At 38.1% G+C, this 12,633-nt stretch overlaps 1 protein-coding gene across 5 annotated transcripts in view; it reads right to left on the minus strand.

The window, feature by feature from the left end:
• LOC126267103 (serine/arginine-rich splicing factor 4-like) overlaps nt 1-12,633 on the minus strand; it is a 36,753-nt gene that overhangs the window by 1,489 nt on the left and 22,631 nt on the right. For 3 of the 5 annotated variants that reach the window (XM_049971998.1, XM_049971996.1, XM_049971995.1), the window contains exons 2-5: nt 8,240-8,341; nt 8,046-8,159; nt 7,567-7,964; nt 7,298-7,494 (exon numbers count right to left, since the gene is read on the minus strand). In XM_049971998.1, the coding sequence (XP_049827955.1) occupies nt 7,298-7,494; nt 7,567-7,964; nt 8,046-8,159; nt 8,240-8,325 (795 nt within the window). In that variant the 5' untranslated portion in view covers nt 8,326-8,341. The remainder of the gene's footprint in view (nt 1-7,297; nt 7,495-7,566; nt 7,965-8,045; nt 8,160-8,239; nt 8,342-12,633) is intronic. The other 2 variants (XM_049971999.1, XM_049972000.1) reach the window with 1 other exon arrangement.

Here is a 12,633-nt window from a genome sequence, read left to right on the forward strand (position 1 = left end):
CTAAGCAGGCACTTCAATAAAACCAAAAGGTTTGATTTTTTTAAAATGGATATTTAGGCAATTGTCAATTTTTGAGCATCAACTGCTCCAACAAATATAATTTGCACTGCAGATTTTACAGATTTAAGGGTTAAAGATATTCTCCAAACATAAGTAACTCTTTAGAGATCCTATTCCAATCTTGTACTTAATTTTCTCTCTGACAACAGAAGCCTATGTGATATGGAATGGTTGAACAGTATGACATGGTAAGCAAAGGAGTTTTGCTGTGTAATACAGGTCTACGGCACTTTGTAACAGTATTGCCTATTTTTGTCCTATTCCATTCGCGGCCATTGTCACTATCAATATAATTTTTCAGAGTATGTAAACACAATATATAAAATTATCAAATGCTTCTGCCACTGTTGCAAATGGCCTTCCTCAAGGTGTTTTATTACCGTTATGCAGTCTTGTTTCTCTGAATTTACCCAACAAGGTTTTGTGAGAACTTATCTTCCCTCCAGATATTCAGTTTTAAGTTTCTTGAGAATTTCTTTTAAACTAATGCAATAGGCTATTCTGACCTGTTATGATCCTAGTAACATGTACCTGTATCCATCTTATGTCTACTGTCATGCTTAATCAATCTAGACTTTGTTGTACTAACATCTTGTTTCTAATTTCCATTTTTTTATATATATATTTATTTAAGAGCACCACACTCATACTGCTTCTCAGTATTACTCCAAAATAATAGTATAGTGTGACATGGTCACAATGTCAACCACTGATCTTGCATTCTGATACTATATACTATGAGGTTCTCTCTCTGTTACCGGCAGTACTTTGAACTTATCCACTTATAGAGGGCTTTGCCTTCAATTACATAAAGTGGATATTTTGTTAAGTCTCTCCCCATTTCCCTGAAGTCATTCAGTGAGAATACTGACTTGTAGACAAAAAAAAACAGTAAACGATCTTACAGTGCTGCTGATACCATCTTAACAGGATGTGTGTACTGATAACACTAGTGGCCTTATATGCTTCTTTGAGGCACACCTCATACCACTTTTGTTTCTGCTGAACATTCCCTGCCCAGTATAACATACTTGCTTCTATTAGTCAAATTATTCATAAAGCCAATCGCATACATGCGAACAAAAATCCATATGATTGTATTTTGGTTAGTAGCAGATCGTGTGTTAAATGCCCTTTGCGAACCTAAGAGGAGAGGATCTTCCTGTTCATAAGCACCCACCGACTGAAAAATGTGTGTACAAATACGGCAAGCTGTGTGTCACACAAGTATTCCTGAATCCATATGCTCCGGGCACTTCTAACTTCTTTGTGGGCAGAGCAGCTAACCCACCTTACCCCTTCTTCCTTCTCCATGATTTTATTTCTGTCTTATTGAATTTTGCTGACAAAGCTTCCCAGGAGTTGCATTTTGTCTCCCCCTCCTGAGGAATGAAGAGACTCATAACCTCACAGTTTGATCCCTTTAACTGCAACAACCAACCAATAATCCATGCTGATGCTGATTCTCAGAGCAGCTCGATTTCCTCCAGGAATCTCAATGTTTGAGCTTAGAATATGCTTCACAATCCTGCAACATGTGTGTGCCACAAATACTGTTCAATCATTCTGTGCATCCCATCTTTTACCTGTTTTGTAAACAAGTGTCCTGTGCTCTCTCCTGTCACACAAGACTATCTGCTGTAGAAATTCTCAATAAATAAAAGCTACAAGGAAAAAAAAATTCATTCTAACTGGCACTGTATCAGGGCCTGGCGCCATCTTTGGTATAACATTTTGATCAACAAAAACCACTGGAAAAACTCCAGGTTCATAAATTACACATTGCTTACTATTTTCCTACAATAAAAAGACGTCAACCATTAGAAGCTGTACGTCAAGTAACTCGATATAAGTCTAGAAACAAAATTCAAATTAATGTTTTACAAGAGCACTTAAGTTTGTTTCTCAATAATAATCTCCTTTTTCCCCATAGTCATATTCACTTTTGTAAATACAGGTTTTCTCCTATATCAGATTATGTCTTTAGATCCAAGTAAAATAGGTGAGATGAATTACATGAGAAACAGTAAATCTGACTTCTTTTCTTGTGAGATCAAGTGCAGTACTGCCAACATTCCCAGTCTCAAACAGTGTTATGCTGTAGAACAGTATTCTGTAGTTATCTTCTTCTGCAATTGAAAGGTTGATCATTGGTCTCTACTTTGCTGTAGGTGATTTTTAAGAGCAATGCAAACTGTAGGAATATTTTTTGAACCAGTTTCACAACAATGACAGATCGTTTTCATAACATTGCAGAATCGTACACCCATTATCGCGTAAAAGTGCCACACAACATATCACAAGCCTGTGGGGGGCCAACATGCAAATTGCAGAAACTCAAGTTTCAGCACTGTTGTTTGCACCGAAACAGATACCATATCACATTTTCTGTTGATCCCAGTTGTTGATATTAGGGACTACAAATGTCTATAAGACCATTTTTACTGCTGTAAATCAGTTTTCATTTCTACGTCATCTTAGATTCCAAATTAAATTATCTGGTCACAATTGGTACATATATTAACGTTAGATTTCTTTATAGTCAGTTTCATTTTGTGAAATTCATCACAAAAGAGCCTATAACCTTGCAAAATTCTTTAGATTACTCTTCGTACAATGCAGCCATCATCAGGTAAATTAATAACAACTTTCCCCAACAATTTCTCCTCAAATAATGGCTTTTGTATATAAAGATTCCAGTTAGAAACTTAAGGATGTCCTCTTTATATAACTGTTTTCTGAACGAGACCTTTCAGTCCTGCTGGTCCATTCTGAATAAATGACTTGCTACAATTAATTTTCAGTCTGGTCTTTCACATGAACTTCCCTAAATAGATTATTTTCATATTGTGATAAGATTTTTTAAAAATAACTTTAACAAACCTCAAGCATAATCTTTTCATCTATTTCGGTCATTCATTGTTCAGTACGCACCAAATATTTTTAAATGCTGATGCATCATGTGTTGGGACATCATGAGTTGTGCTTACCCGAACAGATAAGACACATGAGGGCACCTGATGGTACTTTGTGTACAGCAGCTTGCTTATTCACCGAGACTCGTAACAACAAAACTACTAATATGCAAGTGCAGCCACAGCTAAGAGCTAGTTGCATAATAATAGTAATTTATCTGTACTCTTCCTGGGACAGTGACTTCGTGCACTTCATTTCTTCTTTTCCAGGGGTGAGTTCTTGAATCCAGTTCCACTTAGCATTCTATCTTCCCTCCCATCATTGCACATCATAGACATGCTCAACTTTAACATTTTGCTTGCATGTTTCACCAGCTTTCCAATCACGACTGTAAATCCTTTCTCCTACACAACATTAATAAATTGAATAATTATAATTTTAATTTAAAGCTGTCACAGCTGCCCATGAAGACATTTTCTTTGAGGTAGCAAAATGCACTTCCATGAACTAAAATGTGACTACCGTGCCACTCTGCTAGGTCTACAGTTTATCTTTATCTCATAATACAAAGCATGCTGCTGAAAGTATCATCATGTGGTTCCTGTACAACACTACAAAACGGGAATATGTTGCAGTCTCCTGATTCACATATGCTGAAAATTTGTTACATATAAAATTGCATTAAAAGTGATGATGAAGCCAATTCCAGAAGCCTTGAGGCGAAATATCAACAATGCAGTCAATTTGTAAATAAAAGGAACAATCTACGATTTTTAGCCTTTCTCTGTGTTGATACAATTGCTATCGGTCATCGCAACAAATCCTTCAGTGTCAAATTGTCTTTGTGCTAAAATATGACTACAGCACTACCAGAAAAAATCAAATTAAGTCTCTAAAAACACACTGAACATATAAAATGGACAACTACTTAATGTTTCATTTTTTAATTATTTGACAAAGGTCGTATGTAAAACAAATGCTACAGCATCTACGTTCCGTGGCACGCATTCTTTTTATCAGAGCAATTTGTCTCCTAAACAAGCTCCACAGCTAAAAACGTTTAGGTGCCTAAATACTTTTACAAATAATGTAAAAGAAATAGACCAGAGGTAGGTAAGTAAGAAAGTAATTATGTTCTTATGGTAACACAGTTGAAAGGTTTAACATGTTGGGTGCCAGCGGCCACAGCAGAGCCATACATCTGACACTCTGCCTGGAATGGCCATGAAACATCCATCACTAAGCCTAAGGCATTCAACATGTTAATCCCCAACAAATTTATTTAAAAAGATATTCGCTTCCAGAAAATGAGTACCATGCTGCTGCTGTTACCTGCACAAATAACCTACAAAGAGAAAGAGCTACTAGTTGGGACAGTGTTGAAATATTTCATGGTTCAGAATGTGTATCACACCTATTGCATTTCTGCTTTCGAAACTAATAATAACACGAACAAATAAGACTTTTCTATGTACAACATTCTCGGTTTTCGTGCTGCGTCAATTCGGGATAAAATCTCAAGCTTTCGACGATAGCCTCCATCGTCATTATCAGGAGCAACTGACTGTCTTCACTGCTGCTGTGTTGGCCTTACATAGCCTGTGGATGGCTTGTGATTGGTATGCGATTACGTACTGCTGTCGCACACAGTGTCAATGTGTGTACTGGTAGTGCCACCACTTGCATTGGAACGTAAATCTTGGAAGGAATGTTTCTGCTGTAAAATATGAAATTTTCCTGGTGAATCAATAGTTCAAAAAGATTTCGGAGTTGCAGCTGGTGGTCGTGAACTGCACTGCACGATATTTTGGCACAACTGCCAGCCAACTTTAGGTGAGACGAATGAGGACTGACGAATACGTTTTCCGCTCCAGCTTATATAGTACTGCCGTGCATGCGTTGCAATTGCGGAGACAGAAGGGCCACATTGCCCAACAGCAGCGCACCAACTGGTGGAACTGCAGTACTCAGCTGCCGTCGGTATTGTCACTGACCGCAGCTACTGAAGTCTTCTGGCATCTTCGTTTCGAGCAAATTTCGGAGATGACGGGATTCCATGTTTTATTCAATTGGCAAATATTTCAACTGATTCTTTGATAATGGTGTCCCAAAAAATTGTTGCAGTGGCCAAAATCAAAGTTTTGTCTCCGCAATTGCAACACATGTGCAGCAGTACTATCAGCGCACTATATAAGTGGAGCAGAGAATGTCTTCGTCAGTCCTCTTTCAGCTCACCTGAAGATGGCTGGCAGTTTTCCAGCAGAAATATCACGCAACGAAGTTTACGAAAATTGGCTCCAAGCCTGAAATCTTTTTGAACAATGTCTCTGCTGCTTCTCTGCATCGAGCGCTAGTTCCATGCACTGCCCGGATAGTATCCACTATCACCATTAAAGGTCTCCTTGCTCATTCTTATTTCAACAGCCTCCTTCATAACAGAATCCCAGTATGTGGAGGCACGAGAAAAAATTTTTGTTTCATCAAACAGTATTTTATGATTGTTTGTGAGACTACGCTCTGCAATTGCCGATTTCTCCAGTTCTCTATTTTTAATATGCCAATGGTGTTCTCCAGAGCAATCGGAAATGGCATGAATGGTCTGACCTCTGCAACTGTGTCCACTCTCACAGGGGCTATTATAAATTACAGGGACCCTGAGGCTGAGACTGTCCTTAATAGGGCGCACCATCTCCTTAATTTTCTTAGGACGAAAAATTGGTCTTATACCCCGTCCACCCAGGAATCTTCCTATTTTGTTGCTGTTTTATATGATGACTCCCTCTGATCTTTGCATAGCTGCAAGACGCTCAAATTTCTTTGCTTGTTTAGCCAATATATTGCTAAGATTAGCTCTTTGATGAGCATCCATCGTCATACCGACCCACTCCCAGTCAAATGGTGAGAGAACTGTAGGTAACAAAAAGATGTCAACTATATAAACTTAGTGCATTAAAATCTAATTCGTACCTTGTGTGTTGTAACCTTTCTTTGCACTTTGTCTTCTGTAATATATTCTTCACTCCAACCGACTTGATAAGATGTTTATCCACAGCAACCTCAGGCAAAATCTCCTTATCACGACAGCGTTGTAGAAATGCATAATTACCCCACTACTACGTATATTTGATGTGCAGCTTCTCCAGTTGACGAACCTGGCGTGCGATGTTCCCCCCATAGAGGAAAGATATATGAGAACAAAGTCTTTCACGATGGCACTTACATGTAAAACATTCTCGGTTTTCCTGCCGCGTCAAATCTCAAGCTTTCAATGATAGGCTCCACCGTCATTGTCAGGAACAAGTGACTGTCTTCACTGCTGCTGTGCCGAAGATCCACAACGATAATGTTCCCTTGAGACTTATGTTGTTGTTGTTGTTGTTGTTGTTGTTGTTGTCGTCGTCTTCAGTCCTGAGACTGGTTTGATGCAGCTCTCCATGCTGCTCTACCATGGGCAAGCTTCTTCATCTCCCAATACCTACTGCAACCCACATCCTTTTGAATCTGCTTAGTGTATTCATCTCATGGCTGCCATATGGAGGACTTAGGTTCAGTTCCCAGTACTGCCAAGTATTTTTCCTTGTTGGGAGGACTGATACGGGGTGCACTCAGCTTCATGATGCCAACTTAGGAGCTACCCGACCAAACAGTAGTGACTCCATGGTCTAGAAAGTTTGTAAAAGAACCAGGAGAGCAGTGTACCAATCACATGCCCCACCATACTGCGCATCTGCATGAAGCTGCAAGGCAGAGGATGACATGGCAGCCAATAGACCTCACTTCGCTTTCCACGGCCTGGATGAGAAGCCTACACTACATGTAACTGTTTGCTCTCTGTGTCGTATCATTGACATTGTCTTCTTCAGCCATTCAACAATCTTATTTGTTGACAGATTTAGTACGTTAATATCTATCTGATAGACTTGGTCTATTGCCAGACTTGCAAATGTATGACACATTTTTTTCCATTTGTTATTTATTTCATGAACATACTATATTTTCTTGAATGCTTTTGCAGATTATTATTTTGAAGCCAAGGGTTTATGAAACTGCATCTGAGACCGATCTGTATTGCGCCACTTACAAATTTTTGCCTTCAGCAACATAGTCCTCTTGTGTTTTGGACAGTGAGTCAAAAAATATTTGAAGCAATAGTATATGGTTGTGACAGCCTCATTGTTTGTTTTTTAAAGACATTTAAATTCTGTATTCACTTTAAGTCTCTAACATACTGCAGTATCACCGTGTTGAAGCATTTAGTTCCTCACAAAATATGGAATATACTTATAGCACATGACAAAAGTGAAAATTTATGAATACTTACTCTTGAGTGAAATATACTTTTTGGATCATCATCATTTGTTAACAGTGGCGGAGCAGGTGCTTCTACTTCAACTTCCAGTGCTTTATCCGGTATTCTCCCAGCAGATTTTGTTGATACAAATGATCTCTGCTCAAATCCTGGACTATTCAATTTGTCCAAAACACTTTGTGATGGTCCCAGAGAAGTGATTCCTGTAACTTCAAGTTCTTGATTTACATGTTTAACTGTTAGAAGTTTTTATGGTACCTCTTTTTTTACAGTATACTTACCAGTAATCCCGAGAATCTTTTCTGCACTTTCTGTAATTTGCTCTTTCAAACTTTTTCCATTTTCTTTCTGTCCTTCATTAACTTCACTGTTTTCTTTTTGATCTTGTTTCTCTGTCTTAATTTTAGTATACAGCTGGGAGTCTCTCGAACTCTGTGAGAGGGATCTCTGTACAGAACGTGAACGTGATCTCGATTTGTCTTTCGATAGTGATCTCGAATAAGATCTATATCTGTGTCTGGACTTGGATGGAGATCGGGACCTAGAATGCCTTTTAACCTTCTTTTTAGATCTGGATATTATACGGTCATGTGATCTCTCTCTTGATAGTGACCTCGATCTCTCTCTGGATCGCCTGCTATGGGTCCTATTTTTTGAGTGTGACTGGTCATTGAGCATTCTGGAAAGTAAAGGACAGGTTCTGGAAGACAATTCAGTTTTAAAAGGAAATTTAATATTAACAACTTCTTTAAAATTTTACCTTTTGCCATAATGATCCCTACTATGAGAGTGGTGATGTTTTCCCCTCTTGTGCTTTCGTGAGTGGCGTTTAGAATAACTACTGTCACTGCTGGAGTATGAACAGCTTCTTGACCTGGAACAGTAATCATCATCAAACAGCATTCTCAATTAGAAACAGAATTTTATTAGTAAAAAAAAATGCATTTGTCTTACCTTCCTCCAGTTCTATTCGACTTTTTTTTCTTCCGATAATGATCTTCTCCTCGACTAGAGTTTGAGTCGCTTGAATATCTGCTCATTGTAACTTTATAGTTACTGTAACAGAAAGTCATTGTTGTCAGAGGTCATTACATATTCCCTTGACATGTTCAGTGCAAGTCTGAATATAAATTTTTGGATGGCCTCTTCACATTTAACTGTTCAATTAATCAGCAGCACTTTCTACACAAGCAACAAATATTTCATTGCAGTAACAGTATATTTTATCAATCACACATTATAATAATAAGAACAATAATAATTGCAAAACTCTGGCACTACAGCATTGCCCACAGACCAGATTGCCTTTCCTTGAGTAACCAGAGTGCCTCCTTAAGTAACCAGATTGCCTTTCCTTAAGTGCAGCTAAACAATTAGGTGAAATAAAAAAGAAGGCAATAAAAATAATCACGAAAGTCTTGGGACCTAATGTGAGAATGGCAAATGGGAATGAAGAACCAATAAAGCAACTGTAAAACTAACAGAATAAACATCAGATACGATGAGGAAGAAGAAGATATTTAGTCTATGGACACCTAAAATGGCTAGGCGAAAAGAGGATACAAAAAGAATTTTTAACTTTTTTTGACAGAAACCAAAAAGCATCCATGACAGGGATCAAAGAAGTTAAGGCAGACCTGGGAGAAATGTAAATAACACAGGAAGAAATAGGAGAAAGTGAAAAGTTCGGATCAAAAGTAAAAGGTTTCAAGTGTTTCCAAGATAAAACAAATAAAAAGACAGGTGCAACATGGAAAAAGAAAGACGCTAGCAACATATGGAAATAATGAAAAACACTGGAAACAAAGAATAAAAGACATAAGTCATTTCATGTGCTCCTTCGCAGGTCAAACCAATTAAATAAAAAATGGGAACACATTTGTCCAAAAACAGCTACATAAAAGTACCTATGAAAGATATTCAAAAAGTTGCAGTCATCACCCTGAAAAAAAAAAAAAAAAAAAAAAAAAAAGACACACAGTTACACAATGAATTCCAGAATGAGATCTCATTTTGGAATGAGATCTCATTATGGAAAAATCCCCCAGGCTGTGGCTAAGCCATGTCTCCACAGTATCCTTTCTTTCATGAGTGCTAGTTCTGCAAGGTTCGCAGGAGAGCTTCTGTAAAGTTTGGAAGGTAGGAGACAAGATACTGGCAGAAGTGAAGCTGTGAGGATCGGGCATGAGTCGTGCTTTGGTAGCTCAGATGGTAGAGCACTTGCCCGTGAAAGGCAAAGGTCCAGTTCGAGTCTCGGTCGCGCACACAGTTTTAATCTGCCAGGAAGTTTCACATAATGAATTGTTTGTTTATCTGCAGGTAGCATTTCTACTGTCTTGTTACACACTGAAATCCTCACATCACAGTGTTGCAGCACACTGCTAGAGGAACCAAGTCAAAATGGCACAGCCCATTCATAAAGTGGAGAGTTGTATAGTTATTAATATTTATCAGCAGACAATCATTGTCAGAGTGTATTAGTTATCTGACTATTGAACAAAAATAAGTAGCTCAAGAAAAAGAAAGAAGTGTCTACTATTTTGATAGTTTGAGCAGAATCAAAGTCTAACTGCAACCAAATTAAGCTCAACTACTTGACAATAAACAAAATGTTAAAACTAAACACTTTTTTGCTTAACATAACACAGCATTGTCCTCTAATTATTCTTCTCTTGTCAACAAAATGACCATTTCCTGTTGAAGTGTTGTACTGAAACCTGTATGCCACAAATATTTACATGTTTTACTTTTTACAAGAAATAAGCAATTTCTTGTGCAAAAGTATACATGGTGACTAAATGCTACCATAGCGGCTGTAACTAAATGTGCCCAAAATGATATTTCTGCCAACTGAAGTACAGTATATATTAGTTACAGACATCAGTAAAAACAGACAGAGAATGAATGATGTAAGCTGCAATGAAACAATTATTAAAGGAGTAGATGGTTTCAAACATATAGAAAGTAAGCTAACCAAGAAGGGAAACATCAAGGATGGAATTCTGTTATTGTGTATCTAACATAATTAGGAACTGGAAAATACTTTCAAAGGCAATATCATGATATACAAAAGTCATATTATCCATCAATTTTATCCTTCACTTTAATGACTGCTTCACAGCCTGCATCATCCAGAGTCTATCTATCAACAGCAGCTTTTCACAGGACTTTAGATGCAAACATATGAATACTAAATGTATACAGATCAGTATTCATATGTTTGTTTCTAAAGTACTGCATCATTTATTTACATTCATGGCATGTGCTACTCATTTTAAGTTATGACTAATGCAATATGGTGGCTTAAATCATTTTAACTCTTATATGTGAAGATGGTCCAAGACTGAAACCGATAGATATTTGGGTTTAAAACAAAAGCAGCTGAGGATTCAAATATGCAACTTATACATTGTTTAATGGCTGTTGACAGTCACATTATAAAAATCTGTTCAAAATTATTTTGTGTAACTGTCCGTCTGTAGTCCCCGCAATGAATCCATAGACATCCCAGTCTACACTCGGCAGGTTAAATTTGCCTCCAAGCAGTGCTGGATGACCTGGGTATTTACACGCTACTGACCATATAATTTTTTTGAATAACTGTAGAACTATCACAGCGGAATCAGGTGACCAGTAAAAACATCCAACAATTAACTTAGTTTCACCTACAACTGTTATAAGTGACCAACCAGGTGACTCCACTGTCATACTCATCTTCGACCTCAATTGTCAACTCCAATGAACACTCCCCCTCCTATGGCCTCTAATCTGCCTGTTCATTATACATTACATGACTCTCAGTTTTCCACTTTGGGTTTCAGCCAGCTCTGGGTCCCAAGAAAAATCTGAGTGTGAGAACTTTCCTGGAGGCTGGCAAATACGGGAACTTCATTAGGAATACTTTGATGACAGTTTACTGATAAAATTTCAGGGTTGTTTTCTCTACGCACAATTATTATCAATGGGTTCATTTAAATATTATGAAATCACAAGTAAATAAACAGCAGTTATTTCATGTGAAAGTGAAAACAGCAAATTTTCCATTAATTTTGTTCACTTATATAATTTCAAACCACATATGATTCAAAATATTGGATTTAGTGGAGCCTAAATTGACCTCTTATTTCTCACTATCTGGAGAGCATTCAGAGCCACATAGTAAATAAAATAAACCTCCAGCGTGCCTGATAAGGCACATGTTGGATTCAGCACTTATTAGCAACAGAATTCCACAGACAGAGATATAGCACATATGAAAGATATTGGCTTAGTAGAAAATTGTTCCGAAGTACAGGAATAACTGAACATGAACGGTACTTGATACAAAAACTAACAGCTCAAATTCAACACAAGAAAACACAATAAAATGCACGTCAAAAAAAAAAATAAAAATAAAAAAAGTTATCTGCGTGTTGTTTGATTATATCACAGCCAGTCAGTCACTGGAATTTGCCATCAACCATTACACATCTAGGGGGTACATATTAATAGACTACACATACTGTGGTTTGCAGAATACAGATGTAAGTGACAAGAGTTATTACTGTTGTGGCCTTCAGTCCGAATTTGATTTGATGAAGCCCTCCAGACTAGTCTGTCCTGTGCAAGCCTCTTCATCTCCGCATAACCACCACACCCTACAGAAATCTGAAACTGCTTACTGTTTTCATGCTTTGGCCTCCCTCTCTAATTTTTACACAAACTCCCCTACATTTCCATCCATTACAAACTGATAATCTTTTGCCACTCAGGATGTGTCCTATCAACCAACCCTTCTGTAGTGCCATAACTATTTGTGGGAAAATCTGTGGGAGTACAGTGCCAAGGCATTGCAGCAGATACTGGCAACTGTCAAGCATGTGTTGGACTACCAATTGCCATAACAGGGCTGTTGGTTCATTATGAGGCATGTCAGGCTCAGCTCTGCAACATGTGCCAGAACAGTGTAAGACACTGTTTTTTTGCAGTTCAGGCAAGGACACCAGGATCAGGTCCGAGAAGAGCAACATCGCCACAAGACAAACACTTCTTACAACTTGAAGTTCTCCCAACAATCATACCTCTCTCGCCAAAGCACAAAATCAGTTCCACCAAGTTCAAGAGGTTCAGTTTTTGTGAGAGAACCATCCAAAGAATACTGGGAGAAACCAATCTTCAATCCAGAACACCTGCTATAGACCCAGAACTCACCAGAGACCATCACACAGCTGACTATGTTTCGCAAGGGAATATCGCAGGTTGAGAGTACTACAATGGGAGCAACTGCTGTTCTCCAATGAGCTGCAAACTGGCCTGCAATAACCTGACTGTAGGGAGAGGCTCTGGGGGACAGTCAGGACACCTTTCCA

The sequence above is a fragment of the Schistocerca gregaria genome, chromosome 4 (genome assembly GCF_023897955.1).
Source record: "Schistocerca gregaria isolate iqSchGreg1 chromosome 4, iqSchGreg1.2, whole genome shotgun sequence".
NCBI classification, from domain to species: domain Eukaryota; kingdom Metazoa; phylum Arthropoda; class Insecta; order Orthoptera; family Acrididae; genus Schistocerca; species Schistocerca gregaria.